This window comes from Colletotrichum jinshuiense, chromosome 2 (assembly GCF_051148585.1).
Source record: "Colletotrichum jinshuiense chromosome 2, complete sequence".
In the NCBI taxonomy this organism is placed as follows: Eukaryota; Fungi; Ascomycota; class Sordariomycetes; order Glomerellales; family Glomerellaceae; genus Colletotrichum; species Colletotrichum jinshuiense.
In genome coordinates, this window is record NC_139309.1 from 6,104,870 (window position 1) to 6,119,760 (window position 14,891).

At 44.8% G+C, this 14,891-nt stretch overlaps 2 protein-coding genes across 2 annotated transcripts; one reads left to right on the forward strand and one right to left on the reverse strand.

Annotated features, from left to right (window-relative positions):
* Nucleotides 1–7,271: 7,271 nt before the first annotated feature.
* EsH8_II_001588 (uncharacterized protein) lies at nt 7,272–8,297 on the forward strand (the record flags this gene model as incomplete). Its single annotated transcript, XM_083264886.1, has 4 exons — nt 7,272–7,334; nt 7,383–7,609; nt 7,711–7,976; nt 8,116–8,297. The coding sequence occupies 4 exons, from the start codon at nt 7,272–7,274 to the stop codon at nt 8,295–8,297; spliced, it is 738 nt and encodes a 245-aa protein (XP_083122208.1).
* Nucleotides 8,298–12,080: 3,783 nt separating this feature from the next.
* Nucleotides 12,081–12,872, reverse strand: EsH8_II_001589 (uncharacterized protein; the record flags this gene model as incomplete). Its single annotated transcript, XM_083264887.1, has 2 exons — nt 12,081–12,353; nt 12,660–12,872. 2 exons carry the CDS (start codon nt 12,870–12,872, stop codon nt 12,081–12,083), a joined length of 486 nt encoding a protein of 161 aa, XP_083122209.1.
* Nucleotides 12,873–14,891: the final 2,019 nt, after the last annotated feature.

Consider the following 14,891-nt stretch of genomic DNA (forward strand, 5'->3'; position numbering starts at 1 on the left):
GGTTGATATAGTTGTTTACTCTTGTACGTAGCCAAGGATGCCATTGGGCATGAAGTTCGACGTCGCGGGCGCGGCTTCGTGTTTGCAAAGGGGCGCATGTCAGAAATAAACCGCATTATAGAGGGTGTACCTACTAAACCCGCCGCTATGACCACGAAATAATGCAGCGTATCAGGGGCAGTAGCTTATTTGGAGTTAGCTTCAAACGCATACAATATCTCAAATTTAGCATCAATCGTTGCTATTACAGAAGCCAGACTTGGATAATGACATGATAGGACTGAAAGGCAGGGATTTTGCCGCTTGCCTTGCTGTGTGAATAAGTCCCCATTTGATAACGGGGGGGTTTGCTTAGAGATTAGCCATTAATACTTATTCCACGACGCCATGTTGTCTATTTTATTCTCAAGGCGCCCAAAACTCCCGTTTATCTATTCATTGTGAATATGTCGTGTCGTGTTCTCGAAACAATGAATTGATGGAAGCGATCTCTATTGATACGGGTAGACATGTCAGTATATATCAAACCTACTTATTCGCTGCTTCCATGCTAATTGTCATTTTTGAAGGCACTGAGGAACCAAAAATGCCCTTAGAACCCTAGTCTGCCGAGATAGACAACGTCTTATGACTATGACTGTGAGTAAAAGATTACTACACAATGTATAGAATTAGCTATTGAATTTACATGTCCCTGAAAACAAAGACTCCTAGACCCTTTTGATTCTTGCCTCCCTCCTTTAACTCTGGCCACCGTCATCAACAAGGACATCTCATATGTGCGTGGAACGCATCCATCGTTACCAGCATCAACAGCATAAGTACCTCCTGGTCTCCCCAGATAACTCTTCTCTGGACTCAGAGTCACAGCTGGACGGGAATAGTTGACGCAAAAAGATATCTGACACACCGCTAACAATCATGATTGGTAGGGATAACACACTAGATCACGCTTGCAAAATCTCGTCTGAAGAATATACATAAGAAATTTGAGCTGACCTCCCTCGTCTTCTCAGAAGTCTGATAGATAATTAAACTATAAAGCTCCAGCCTGCAAGACATACAGAATGGAAACCTATCTTCTACTATTTTTCCGAACGTTTTTGAACGCGTAATTCTAGAGTGACGGAGAGAGGACTCGTAAAGATGTGCCCGTCGGACGAAAATGATTCGATGACTTGAAATGCCCAGCTCTGCAGAAATGCCACAAAAACGTCGCCGTCAATTGCTGCCCGCAATTGACGCCTTATATCTCTCGTGACAAAAGATGAATTCTCTGTACTACCATAATCACAGCTTGAAGATCCCGTATTGTGTTTCAAAAGTAGGTTGAGAAGATAGGCTGTCGCCAAAATATAAATAAATTAACATGTTTTCTTAAGCACTTTTTGACTTTCACAGTCGGAATTGTACCAGAGCTTACTATGATATTAGGTACCCACACTGACTGCGGTAAGTATTCCCCGACATAGGGAGTTGCTACATTGGGTCACACCTAGTAGCTCCTATTTCCTTACATTTTAGCAACCGTTACAAAAAGGTGCACGTACATGAATGTTTGGGAGGAATGCAACAAATGTAATAAACGACTGCATGAAGTAATGATTTCCCCTGCACATTTTATGCTGTAACCGGTGATCGACGTTATCCGCTGTCGTGCGTGGCTCCTAGACCCGGCTACGTTGGTTGTAGACCACGGCTGTGGTTTTACCATGATATCACCCGTCCGCCCTAGAGCTTGTCCTAGCCCTGGATAGCTCTTGTAAAAAGAAAGTCATAAATTGTTGTTTCTTTTCTCTAGTCGCATTAACAACTGATCTTAGAGTTAGCATTTTAGGTAGTCTTTTGGATTGTGCCTCTTCTACTAGAGAAGGGCGAGGGGAGCTATACAAGTACCACCAACCATATCTTGTATCATTTTGGCGATGGAGTATTCAAGGAGATAAATAGACTGCAGTGCAACAGGAGGAAGGAATAAAATAATGTTACGAAACGTCTTACCTAATAAGAAGGAGACTAAAGCATCTGATCAACAGTTTAAAAATAATCTCTTTCTCTGTTTCTCTGACAAGGCCAGTTAAAGTAGCCGGTGAAAAGGCAACTAGTTCCGGGTCATGAGTTGCAACTTAGAACCACTACGCTAGCAGCCTTGAAAGTTGGCCGACATAGGGAATAGACTTGTCTAGGGACCTTCTTTCAATCTAGAAGTTTCAAGTACCAAACTCAAGTATCAAAGCCTAAATCGCAGAGCAGCTCTAGTGATATTACAACCCAATCCCTAATCATGAACAATAGTTTTAGTGGAAGCAGCCTATCAAATTCTTGCTTCCTATATATAGCTAATTATTTGGATCGGCCTTTTACTCCTCTAGGAGTGATAATCCAGCCTAAACCATGCTTTGAATCATTATTGATGTTATTATTATGCTTCTAAACCATCACATATAACATTGGTTTTCAAGTTAAATAATAGCATTCTTTTCGTTAACTAGAAAGCATCTGTAATGAGCCTTGCCTTGCTTCATATCGACAACAGCCTTGTTAGAATCCTTGAGCGGGCGCTTCTGCACCCAAGGTTTGACCTTCTTTTGGACACCAAGATTCGGCATTTCTTCGACTTCTGTTGGATTATCCAGCCAGAACACGTGTTAGCGGTCAGGCTGCAGGAAGCGGCAGCGGCAGGAAGTCGGGCCCGGAGATTCTACCTCCGGGCTGCCAACGACTATATCTTCACAACTGCTGCTTCCGCTGCCTACCTAGCTCTCTTTCCTGAGAACACACACAGACACAGAATATAGTACCAGTTTTGCTCTTTTTGCTTTTTGATCTTTAATCGTCATCCGTACGGGTATCCTGAGATACCAACAACTTCAGACGGTGAAACAAAATCGCTACCTCTGATCTATATAGTGATAAATTGGATAGAGAAAGCGTTGGTAGGAGGTAGAATGCTTCCTTCGGGAGCACTGAATGTTGTCACATTCATCCCACATGCAATATTTCAGTCTTGACCCGAAGGCTTACCCAACCTTAATTTAGGTGATGGAAATTTATAACTAGGTGAGTAATTTCTTGCTGGAGCAGATGATAGCCTATATCGGGGTTGGAAAAACCGCTTTGTTCGTATGCCAACCAGTAACAGCAAGTCTTATACTACTCTGTGATGAACACCTGTCGATTAAAACTAAACCTAACTGATCTACTGTTCTAGTGTTTGCTGACGACGAAATTATCATTCCCAGTCACGTAGGGCTTAAACTATTCCAAAATTTCTGTGCCCTACGTGACTGTATTGAATGCCCCGAAGCTTTTGATAGGCTGCGGGGGCAGGTGCTTCTAACAACGCGTTGAATGTGAGGTTGATGGAAGACGTCGTAAATGGGGATGTGCACAGAACGTACTAATTTTACCACCCGTTTAAGGTGAGTAATGGTATCTATAGGCTGGATAAAAGCTTCACGGCATTGTACAGCTGTATGATTGGTTGGGTGAAGTCATTGTAAGGACCTACAATGATGAAGACCGTCTTTGAGGCCCTATTGTTCCTTCAAGAGGACATAATAATGGTATTATAGTTTCTTCCTTTCTCTGATGCGGGTGTTTTAAACAATAGGTGGAGGAATTGTGAGTAGAATAATTTTGCAATTTTCCACCTTAAGAACTCTAGGGTGTTCTACCTCTCTATTGATACTTGTACTATTTACTCAAGTTAAATAAAAAGCAAGATGTTCATATCGACCTGCGTAGACAGTACTATTCGTAGTGTACACTCAGAGTGAGATTCGGCCTGAAGAGGGTTGTTCGCGCAGGGGTCCGGAGCTACTTTCGAGTGCTAAACCTTAGAATTTTCAGAAAGCTGTTTTTGGTTCAAGAATTTGACGCCAAATTTGATCAGTAATACAGTGCCTCTGAAGCCGAGGCTCAATTGACGTGCCGAGAGGTGCCCGCTTCTTCAGAAGCGGGCTTAGAATTGAGCCGGAGAGGGAGCTCCACGCATAGCACAACCTTGTTCAAGGTCCTTAACGCTGTAGTTAATTACAAATATTATTGTGGAATAGTGCCGTCTTAACCATCCGGGCCGGATGCTTTTTTGCAACGCTTCTTAGTGATACTATGAACGTATATCAGCATTGGCTTTCATGGCTTCCGAAGAAGCCACACCGTACGGAATGAAATCAGTGCACAAATAGTGGACTATTTCCATTGGCTACTTCCATTGTATGAGTAAGAACAACTCTGGAACAAAGTTAAGTAATTTCGCTCATGGAGCCGCTACCCTGTGCTTATTGTGCTACTAAAATTGTTACCGTTCGTGGACATATACAGTACAATCGATAATTATGTATTTGAGTGTAAGAACATTGCGCGGTGTGCCCTTGGAACCTCTAGAATCCCACAATTTTGTAAGAGGAGGCGACCGCACATCACGAAAGTTTTGCTTCTCTATAAGCTCTTTTAGCTCGAGACTTTGGCGGGACTGTCAAAGTTGCTGTTTAGGAGGCGGAGGTCACTCGTCGATTGTTTCGAGGCAAGGCTCGTACAAGCAATCTACGTTGGCCACGGCGCCGGCGAGGAGTTGCTAGGTCCTGGAGTATTTGCTCCCTAGTTATGAGATTCTTTCTGGAATAGTCAAAGGGTTAGAAACCGTACATCATCCTGCGGTTTTTGGGGGTTCCAGGCTAGTCCTTACTATGCCAAATTAGCACTGGATTCCCCGGAAATGGGCACGAAGATGACAGCTCTAGCAGCATATTGCGCAACTCGTGCTTGCTTAATGCTTGCAAACTGAGGAAGACTGGTATCATTCACTATCTCCTAACGAAACGAATCACCGGTATCACTTTCCAGTGCACGCAATGAACGGCGGCAGTTGACGATGAAACAAGTTGTGCTTGGCTTCAGACGTCTACATATTTTGATACGCGATCTTGCAGCGCAACACGGCAAACGATGAACCTACTTTCCGCATTGTGGACCTGTCTATAATAGGGTCTTTGCGTTATGGAATAGTACAGAATACTGCTAACAGTCTCAAAGCTGGTGGGCCCGATGCAGGGAGTGACGAAGACATATCTGAACCACACGATTTAACACGGAATTTCACGTCCTTCAAGAAAAGGAACAGAGGGTTTTATAGTTGAATATCGCGACATTTTACGTTAATTGAATAAATAATTTTCGGTTCGCTTTCCATTCCAGTGTCTGGTCATTAATTCAATCGCGGAAAAAAACACTGAAACTAAATTTCATACAGAACCCCTCCTCGGAAAAGTAATATTTCAGGAGGCTTTGTTACTTAGGCTGCATCCTCTCGCTTTATACACATCTTTGGTGCTGTTTAAGAGCCGAGATATCCCCAGTCTTTTCTATCGCCTTCTGCCGCAGGCTGCAGTTTTGGTATGCGTTGCAATAGTTTAAGCTACAACTTCACATGTGACACACAACCGCATGGTGGAAGAAAAAGTTGGTTATTTGTAGAACGTACAGCAAAGGCAAAGTTGACGCTGAAGCTTACTTGTCCAATTTGGACAGCGAAGTACCACACCTACAAGTTGAATACTGAGGGGACATTAATTATGAAGTGAGTGAAAAAGCCACAGTCAGTCTGAACCTGGATCCATGCCGGTTTCGTCAGAAACTACCGAAGTTAGTCTTGGGGTCCAAAATGCGCTTATGATGCTGACCAAGAAACATCCGGGTCGGAGTTAGGGCTACAAGGAATTAAGTTGGAACTGGTCCACGTTGGCCTTTGTAATTAGAGTAGCCATAGCGTCGAGGACCTCGTACAAAGTTCTGTTGTACGACAAAGTGGCAAACTTTCGCCGGGGGCAATTCTAAGCCTGCCCGTAATGTCCAGGCGTGCTAGCACGGGTCTCTAGTAGGCTCTATATCAAGCAGGCCTTGGCTATGGAGTTACTATATTATTAGGTATGCTACTGCTAGTCACTAATTACCGGCTGCTTCACGGATTTAAGGGATGGTAATTATCATTGCAACGTTTGAAGTTGAAACTTAGTTATTAAAATGACTTTCAAACACTTCTGAATCAATCAATGCCAGCATATCAGGTTGTGCCGTCTCCGTCCGTGCGTCTTCATAAAAGTTTCTATCGAACAAAACCAATTATATCATGGTCCCTAATTTTATCACCTGAAAATGGCTACAGGTGCCTGCCTGAAAAGGTATTAAGGTAGATGTCATAGGCCTTGCAACGGTTGAATGGCATGGACGGTGCACACGCATATCAAGGTGCCGCCGCGCCTCGGACAATCTAAGTACTAGCGGCCCACTGGAGGCCCACCAGATATTCACCACGAAATGCCACATAGCAGTTAGACTTTCCCTTTTTAGCTTCAGTAAGTTTAATCAAAGCCACCCCTACGTCGACCAACGTCCGGCTAGACCCCTAACATGAACCTGCTGCAGAAGGAGAACCATGCGAAGGACCAGAATTCCTGAAAGCCGTGGCTGAAGTTAACAAACTAAACTTAAGTATAGTATACTGTAACGGTCTAAGGTAAGTGTGTTGCAACTAGTTATGGCGACTACTGTATCCTCAGATGAAGATCAGAAGGAAAAACTATGAATCTCCACCTTGCTGCCTGCACTGGCCATCAGGTTGTTAGCATAGTGAGTTTTGCAGTAGGTCTAATCAGGTTAGACCATGTCTGGAACGGAACATCTCAAACTCGGCATGTTTATTAATTACTTCGGGACTCTAATCATGATTAATAAACAACTACCAACAATTATTCAGCAACCGTTTTTTCTTTACAGCAATCCTATGAACTCCGGGATGAAGGCTCGGGAGAATACCCCCGAAAGAGTACTACCTCAACACAGAACTTCCAGTAGGCATGACGCAATTTGTTCTCCAAGAAAAAGCTGACGCAAACCTCAATAAGGCTGCCTGGGACATTACGCAGGCAAGGAAGTATCCCCGCATTTTGTAATTTTGGTCAAATAAGAACAGGTATGCTTATGATAGCACTATCTTCTGCTTCAGGCTTGCGCCATATTGCAACCAAAAACTAATCAAACAACTCTATTTGCTGCATTATCCGACGCTATCTGTTGTCCGTTTTTTCTATTACACCGCGGGGTAGATTTATTTCACGGTATATATATGTATACGACTTCCATAATTACCAATGTCTTATTTGCAACATTCCACCATCCAAGACACTTCGCTATAACTTTTAGACTGATATATTTTCACTCTCTCACTTTAAAGCCACTCTTAAATTCATTTTTCGGAAAAATCTGCAATAATGCCATCCTACCTTGTAACCGGCAGCTCTCGTGGTCTTGGACTCGGCTTCATTACCGAATTAGTGAGTCTCATCAAGACAAGCATCTCATCAACTAACATGAGAATCCAGCTCCACGACCCGCAAAACTACATCATAGTTAGTGCGCGCTCTAGTAACAGCACACCCGAGCTCAAAGCGCTACTCAAACAAAACCCCGAGAAGACTGCCTTCGTACAGCTCGATATTGCAGACCCAGCCTCAATCGAGAAAGCTGCAACGGAGGTAGCAAAGCTACTGCCCAATGGTCTCGACACCCTGGTCTCGAACGCAGGCGTGAACTTGCAGCCCAAGGCAACGTTAGAAGAAGCGTTCGTTGCCCCTCATCCACCACTCCCTCCAAAACGCTGCTCTCAAAAGCCAAACTCATATATAACACTCCAATCTAACCTCGAAACAGAGACCTTGGCCTCTTATCAACAGAGCTCGAAGTGGAAATTATTGGCAACACTCGCCTAGTGCGTGCCTTTCTGCCCCTAATCCAGAAAGGAAAGGACAAGAAATTGATCTTCATCTCCTCCGCTCTCGGATCCATCGAATTGGCTGCCTCGTCGCCGAATCTCAATGCTACGTACGCCGTCTCGCGTGCTGCACTGAACATGCTGGTGCGGAAATGGGGTGGCGCGCTGCAGCTCCAGGGGATTACTACAGCGTTGATTCATCCTGGTATGTCTTTTCTCTTTCCTTGTTTTCCCTGTCTGGGTCTCTTGCAGCTTGAAGTGGTAGTGATAAACCTGCATTTTGATACCAATATCTGTTGTTATGTACTAGGTACAGGAGAGGCTAATTAATTATGGGGGTATAGGATGGGTTCCGAGCACTGAGATTGGAGCGGGGATCTTGGAGTGGGTGGAGCAGTATGCGCCGCAGCTGCCAAAGGTCCCTGTTGCAGAATCGGCGAAGGGGTGTGTAAAGATAATTCAGGAGGTTAAGTTCGACGAAACGAATCTATTCTGGAACTATGATGGGACCAAGCTTCCTTGGTAATATTCTTGCAGGATTTGTTAGTTTTATAATCCCAGAGACAATTGCAAATACCTTCTGTTAGGAAATGTTAGCTTCCCCATTAGAGGCGCAAGCAAAGGAAAAAGAAAAGTTCACTTTAGGCGACCTTGTGAGCGCTTATACAACCTTCTTAGCATGCTATCCACTGCGTGCAACTGTAGTAGCAGCGGTGCAGTGCAAGAAATTTTGACAATCCTAGGGTGCCTCTAAATGACGAAAACGCATCCTAAGTAAGCAGCAGTAGATCGCCCGATCGGTCCCTGGGTGTCATTCGCCGACAATTAGGACCTAATTGTTGAATGGGCTCTGGTACGTATACGTGCCGTAGGTGCTGCAATGCAATAGTGTTCAATTGGTCGTGATGTCTAAGCTAGGTTCGCTGTGCGGGGGAATCCAACCACGTCGTCGTACGTGGTTCGAGTCCGACAGCCGAGGATTAACCGAGAACTAGGTTAATCCCTAAACACCTATCTCCGATTACTCCTGATTGCCTTGCTGTCGTACAGTCGTACCAAGTGCTGTTCCAACACTAATACTAAAAGTCCCATCTTATAGAAACATTAACATTTTAATGTTAAAACAAGAGTATATCTCTAGTATAGCTACTAGTTATCTTAGTATGCTATTTTCTATACTACTATATATTTTAACTATTTTTCTACCTAAGTAACCTTCTTATATTCTACCTCTATTTATGTTATATTCTACCCCCTGCTATATATACTACTTAGACCTAATTCTCATTATATTCGACATAGAATATATAAAAACTGTAGATAGATACTATATATAAAACCCAGGGCGTGTGGCCCTTCTTCCATCCATGAGACCCCATCCACGATGACAAAGACTACCTTTCTTATGGCAGATGGTAGTAGTAGTCGAAACAGATAACAAAGTACATCAGGTCTCTGCACGTTCACGCCCTCTACAAATTCCATATCGATACTTGATAGATCAACGTCCTCCTGTTTAACGGCGTGTGCAAATTGAGAGCTTAGGCAGCGGAGTATCCCACTCGGGCCACCATGAGCATCATGCGGAGAATTATGCTGCCCACAGAGGTAAAGTAAAGAAAAGCTGCGATTAGGGTGCGTGGCGACAGTTTGGGCGATAACGCAGGACAGAATCGTGAGCGGGGAGGATGATTCTTGCGCAGCGCTTAGCTTCATCCTGCCATTGATGAAGAGTATTTGGGACATAGTCGACTGCAGCCACATAAGAAACTTCTCGTTGCGGAGCACGCTCAATGCGTGATTGATGAGCTTCGGCTGGCAAACGCTTTGTGCATCCATGATTGCAACATCTTCGTCTCTCTTTGCAAGCAGTGCGTCGACGTTGATAATGCTGCGGAGCTGTTCGAGGGTGACGAACGACGTTTTGCTAGCAGCGGCTACTCGAGGATTCTCTAGGACCATGTGTTAACAATCTTAAGGGCCATGAGTCTCAGTCAAAATAATTCCATACCATGGGCCCATTGAGAATACATCATGAGATCTTTCAACATTGTTCTCAATGTCTCGACAGACCTCTTCGAGTCGCGAAGATCTGCGCGTAGACTGAGTAGACTTGCAACATTTCTGTGCAAGCCTACATCGATAACCTCACGAAACCGAGCTACCTTGTCCTCAATGTTCTGTCTAATCGAATTCTCTTCTACGTCGTTGCCAAATGTAGCTGGGAACAGCAAAACTTTATAAGCCCGTTCTATGAGCAGCCTATGAGTTAGCTTTTGAGTTTTGTATGTTTTGCGAAATGCTTAAAAGTTTACCAAAAGCAGACTTGTCGATCCACTGTAGCATCCCGGCAACTCCTTCGAGAATTCCCAAGTAAAGGTCTTCCGCGGCATCCCAGACCGAACCGTCTTCGGCGAAGATTCCGAGGTACGCTTCTAATTGCCCAACTAACTGAGGAAGACTCTCGAGGCTGGCGAAGATTTTCTGCCGAATTTTGAATAACTGTTTTGAGGCCTGGTAATGTGTCAAAACGAACATTTCAACTTGTTTGATTCCGACAGCACTTACGCAAAATAGAAATGTCAATGCGCCGCAGAGAATTCCTGTGAAGTCTCCGTTGGGGAGGAACGCCAACAGCATTTCCAAATTCGATGCGTTTTCCTGGAAAGACCTTGCTGCCGCCCGGAGTGGCTTCTTCCGCCAATTTGTATTTTCAACGTCTCTATCGACAGCATCGGCGGCCATTTTTCTCACATCCTCCCATTGGAATTGGCCATCGAAATTAAACCGCTTGAGTTCGGCGTGATGAGTACTGCTTAAGAAATCCTTCATCAGAGTCTTGAACGAACTCGTCCCTTCGCGGACTCTGATACGAGTGCCAGTCACTAGTCTCGGAATCTCGGAAGTCCAAATCTCTGCACGTACTTTTTGGAGGCCTGCCGCTGCCTCTGTTTCTCGGCAAACTTGTTGCTAGCTGAAACCCGCCAACTGGGATCAATTTGAGCAGCCTTGCTCTCAGTGAAGGTATCCACGGAGTCTTTCATGGATGACGCTCAATAGACGATGTATGTTTGTCGAAGACAATTCTGGACAGGACGGCTGCATTTCTTGCACTTGATACTGATAGAAGTGGACAGCACAGGCTTCTTTGCAGATAAGGATGTGAAGATGGTGGGTTACATTAGCATTTCGGGTGCTACTTGTGATAGGTATACATACAATTCGTATGTTGAGGCGCATTGCCTAGGCGTTTTTTTAGCGCCTAACAAGATAACAAAACCTTCCATGCAGCATGATGCTGATTTTACTAGTCTGTCTGTAGTTATCATGGTCTACTTTTAGAAACCGGGAATAAAACTACGCATTCCAAGACCTACGATAACACAGCCTGCATGCTCCTTCCCAGGGTTACTGGAGAGCAGCACATTCACGTGGGTGTGAAAGATCAGGCTGGGCTCATCCTATCGTCTCCAGTACCTCTGCAACATAGCTGAAGATAGATGGCATAACAGCGTTTAGTGAACGCCAAGCCTATATTAATAAATAACAGCTCCTGGTGTTCGTCAACACTCCAGCAGCATCTAACTGACAATAACTCTCCCTGACCTGGTAGTGCTCCTACTTCCAGCTGTGTAGAAGTTTAAGATAATCTTAACCAAGCAAGACCCTTTACAACAATTCCTTTAAAATAACTTAGTTATATACCAGCAAAGACGCCCATTACCCCGATCATCCCTGCTCCTTTAAGCAGCGCAACCTTAGGGCGTCAAGTGATCCAGCTGCACCTGAACAACAGACTAGCACCGGTTACATACTTCTCGATATGAGGGGGGTTAGATGATCCAAAAAAGTTTAACTTCTACCAAATTGCGAATGTCTAATCCTATCTCTAGTTATAATACTACTCTAAGCAATTTCCTTCCTGTCTGCCCTCGGCTTGAAAACCACCTGGCATGGCGGTAGGGACAGTGTAAACCCGTCCTTCTGGTGTTCAATAAATGCCTTGCGCGTCTGTCCTGGAGCGAGTTCAATGTCATATCGATGGATGATTTGACTGGCAACGTAGCGGAGCTCCATCAGCCCGAGCTGCTTCCCAACACAAGAATATTTACCTACACGCATCTTGTTAGCTGGCACGCCATGCTGGTAGGTCAGACGACACACGAATCTTGGGCGGTATCATACCTGTGCTAAAGGGTACAAAAGCTGCGGGGTGCTTGGATAGCTCGGGCCGTGTGGTCCATCTCTCAGGAATGAACTCGTCAGGCTGTGGAAAGACGCGCTCATCTGTTTTTGCCACATCGCCGTGTCAGTCACGGCCGGACTCGCGTAGAACAGAAAATAGGGACTTGCCTCTGAACATTGTGTGACTAGGCACCTGAACGATGGTGTTGCCCGGAATAAACGTCCCGTCAATCTCCATGCCTTCAGGCGGCGTCATCCGCTGGAGACCTGATGGGACTGTAGGGTGAAGCCTCAAGGTTTCGTCAATGCATGCCTGTAAATATTGCAGCTTTGACAACGGGAGGTGTTCAACAATCGCATTGTGTGCAAAGTAGTCGTCAATCTCCTTTCTCAGTCGCTGAAAATGGTCCTTTCGTTGAGCTAGCTCGAAAATGAGGCAGGTAAGAGTGGCAGAAGTCGTATCACTACATGTAAATGTTAGCCGGAGAAACTACGTAAAGGGGTCAGTTTCGTAGAAGGGGGACGTGCCTCCCAGCAACAATAATAAGGTATGCGTCTCCGTAAAGGTTCATGCGGTCTTGCCAAGAAGGGTTCTTGATTGTATTGAAGTCCTCCAACAACCACGAAAAAACATCTGGGCGATCTGGAGTGTTCTTGATGGTAGAATTAGTATCTTTCTTGGTAACGCGAATCTGTGTCTCACCTTGATCCTCTCATCCACTTGCGACTTAACGAAATACCAGAAGCGTTTGTGCTTGGAATTAAGGATTGGCGTTTTTTTAAAGACGGGAAGGAGCCAGATCATATGACTAAACATTCCGACAGTTTGCAGGTTCTTATGCAAATCAGTCATAAAATGATGTTTAGTGCCACCTTCGAGCATCTTGAAAGACTTGCCGAAAGCCAGGTCGCCCATGACGTCAAAACTAAAAAAGTTGAACCAATCTGTGATATTGAAAGGCGTTCCCTTATGCGCTTCAATCTGTGACAGGAGTTGGTCAGAGTAGTTCGCTACCCGGTACTCGTAGTCTTTTAAGGCTGTTTATTGATGAACGTTAGAAACTCAAAACTTTATATGACCCTGGGAACGCAGAAGAACTATACCTTTGGAGTTAAACGCTTTTTCCCATGTCTTTCGCCGCACAGTGTGGTCTTGCTTGTCTCGGAGAACATTCAGAGACAACATAGGATGTGTCAATACAGAATACCAGGGGCCTTTGATGGATGGTGACCGGGCCGAGTGGATTGCCGAAACTGCTTTTGGGTTATTGTCGCAACGCAGCGCGAGATCCCGTTGCATTATTCTGCCCCGGCAGACCGCCCGCCCGGGCGGCCGGCCGGCCCACGCGAAGTCGGCGGTCGCCCCACGCGAAGCCGGCGTATATAAGCCAGCTTCGCGCAGCCCACCTAGTTTAGATAAATCAAGCCACTTTCAACCCTAAATTGCTTCTGCTGCAGTAATCCTGCTTTATAACAGTTATAAGCCTAGCTCCAGCTTATTTATAAGCAATAATACCCTGTCTACTGTAAAGCAGTATATTACCTAACACCGCCTTTCTTACCTTTATCCTTCTTAACGATCTTTCTATATAAAAGGCCAGCCTGGAATATTATTCTATACGAACGTTAGATTACCTACTACAACGAGGTTATAAGGACCCCTCTTAATACGTAAAGATTAGCAGCTATAGTATAACGTACTAAGATTTACTACATGTAAACGGAAAGTTTAGGAATACATTAATCTAGATAGTACTACTATTCTTCTAGAATTTATAAAGAGTATCTCTCTAGAGGCCTATATTCTAGAATAGAATATAGAGCTAGAAAGAGATTACTTTATACGACTTTAAGTATACTAGGCTCTTACTTTATCTGCTATTACAGACGAACTTACAGGATAAGAACCTCTTTAGAAACTAATACCTCTTACTACTGGAATGGGGCGGGGTTCAACCCACGCGGCCCATGCAGACATGTAGACAGCAGGGCCACTTTACCCCTGACTGCATCACCATCCTGTCTTTTCCTTAGTCATCAGCAGGTATTTAGACCTGATCAGAGCAGATTGAGCCTGATCAGACATCGGCGCACACCATCACATTAATACTCCTTTCTTTGCGTAATCTGGAGATCTTCTATGAATTCACTTGTGCGCGCGTGCGACTGTAGCGAAGGTGACCACTGAGCAACAAGGCAAACTCTCGACCCTCCCCGTACAGCCCAGAAAGTGTGATTGTCTGCTCAGAATAGGCCTGGTCAGGCCTATCTCTGACAGACAATTGACACTTCTGTTGCTCTGCGGACGGGAAGTCACTCTATGGTAGGCGGAACCTAGGGTGCGTGGTAGTCGCTGGGTGTGTTGTGGTGTTTTGCATCCATCCATCCCTACTATTCCACTTCAATGGTGCCTCGTGGCGGAATCGAACCACCGATCTTCTCATTACCAATGAGAGGTTGATAACCTCTTACACCACAACGACAAACCAAATTCTTTGGCGACAAGATGAATCTGATCTGATCAGAGGAAAACCGACATGTGCGACTACTTCAGGAGAAGACATTTGACCCTGAAACGATACTGATTGATTGACTGATTGATTCGGTTGACCGACATTTCCTTGGCCCCTGTCAATCTGTGTATTGAAGTAAGGTTGCAAGGAAGTTGAGTCAACTGCCGAACGAAAATGATTGACACACCGACATCGTTTGGCCCCCCGGATATTGCGGGATATGAGCTAAACCGCATTAGTTTCACGGGGGACGGCCAAATTGTATCTGGACTCCAGATTCAAATGAATATTGGCCTGATCAGGGGCAAAATATTGACATTAAGCGAAAATACGAGAAGGCGGAGTGGGGCGGTAACAATTAAGCATCAGCGGACTGTGGTAAAGTTGGGTCTTGGACTCATCTACATTCCCTGGTGTCGAGA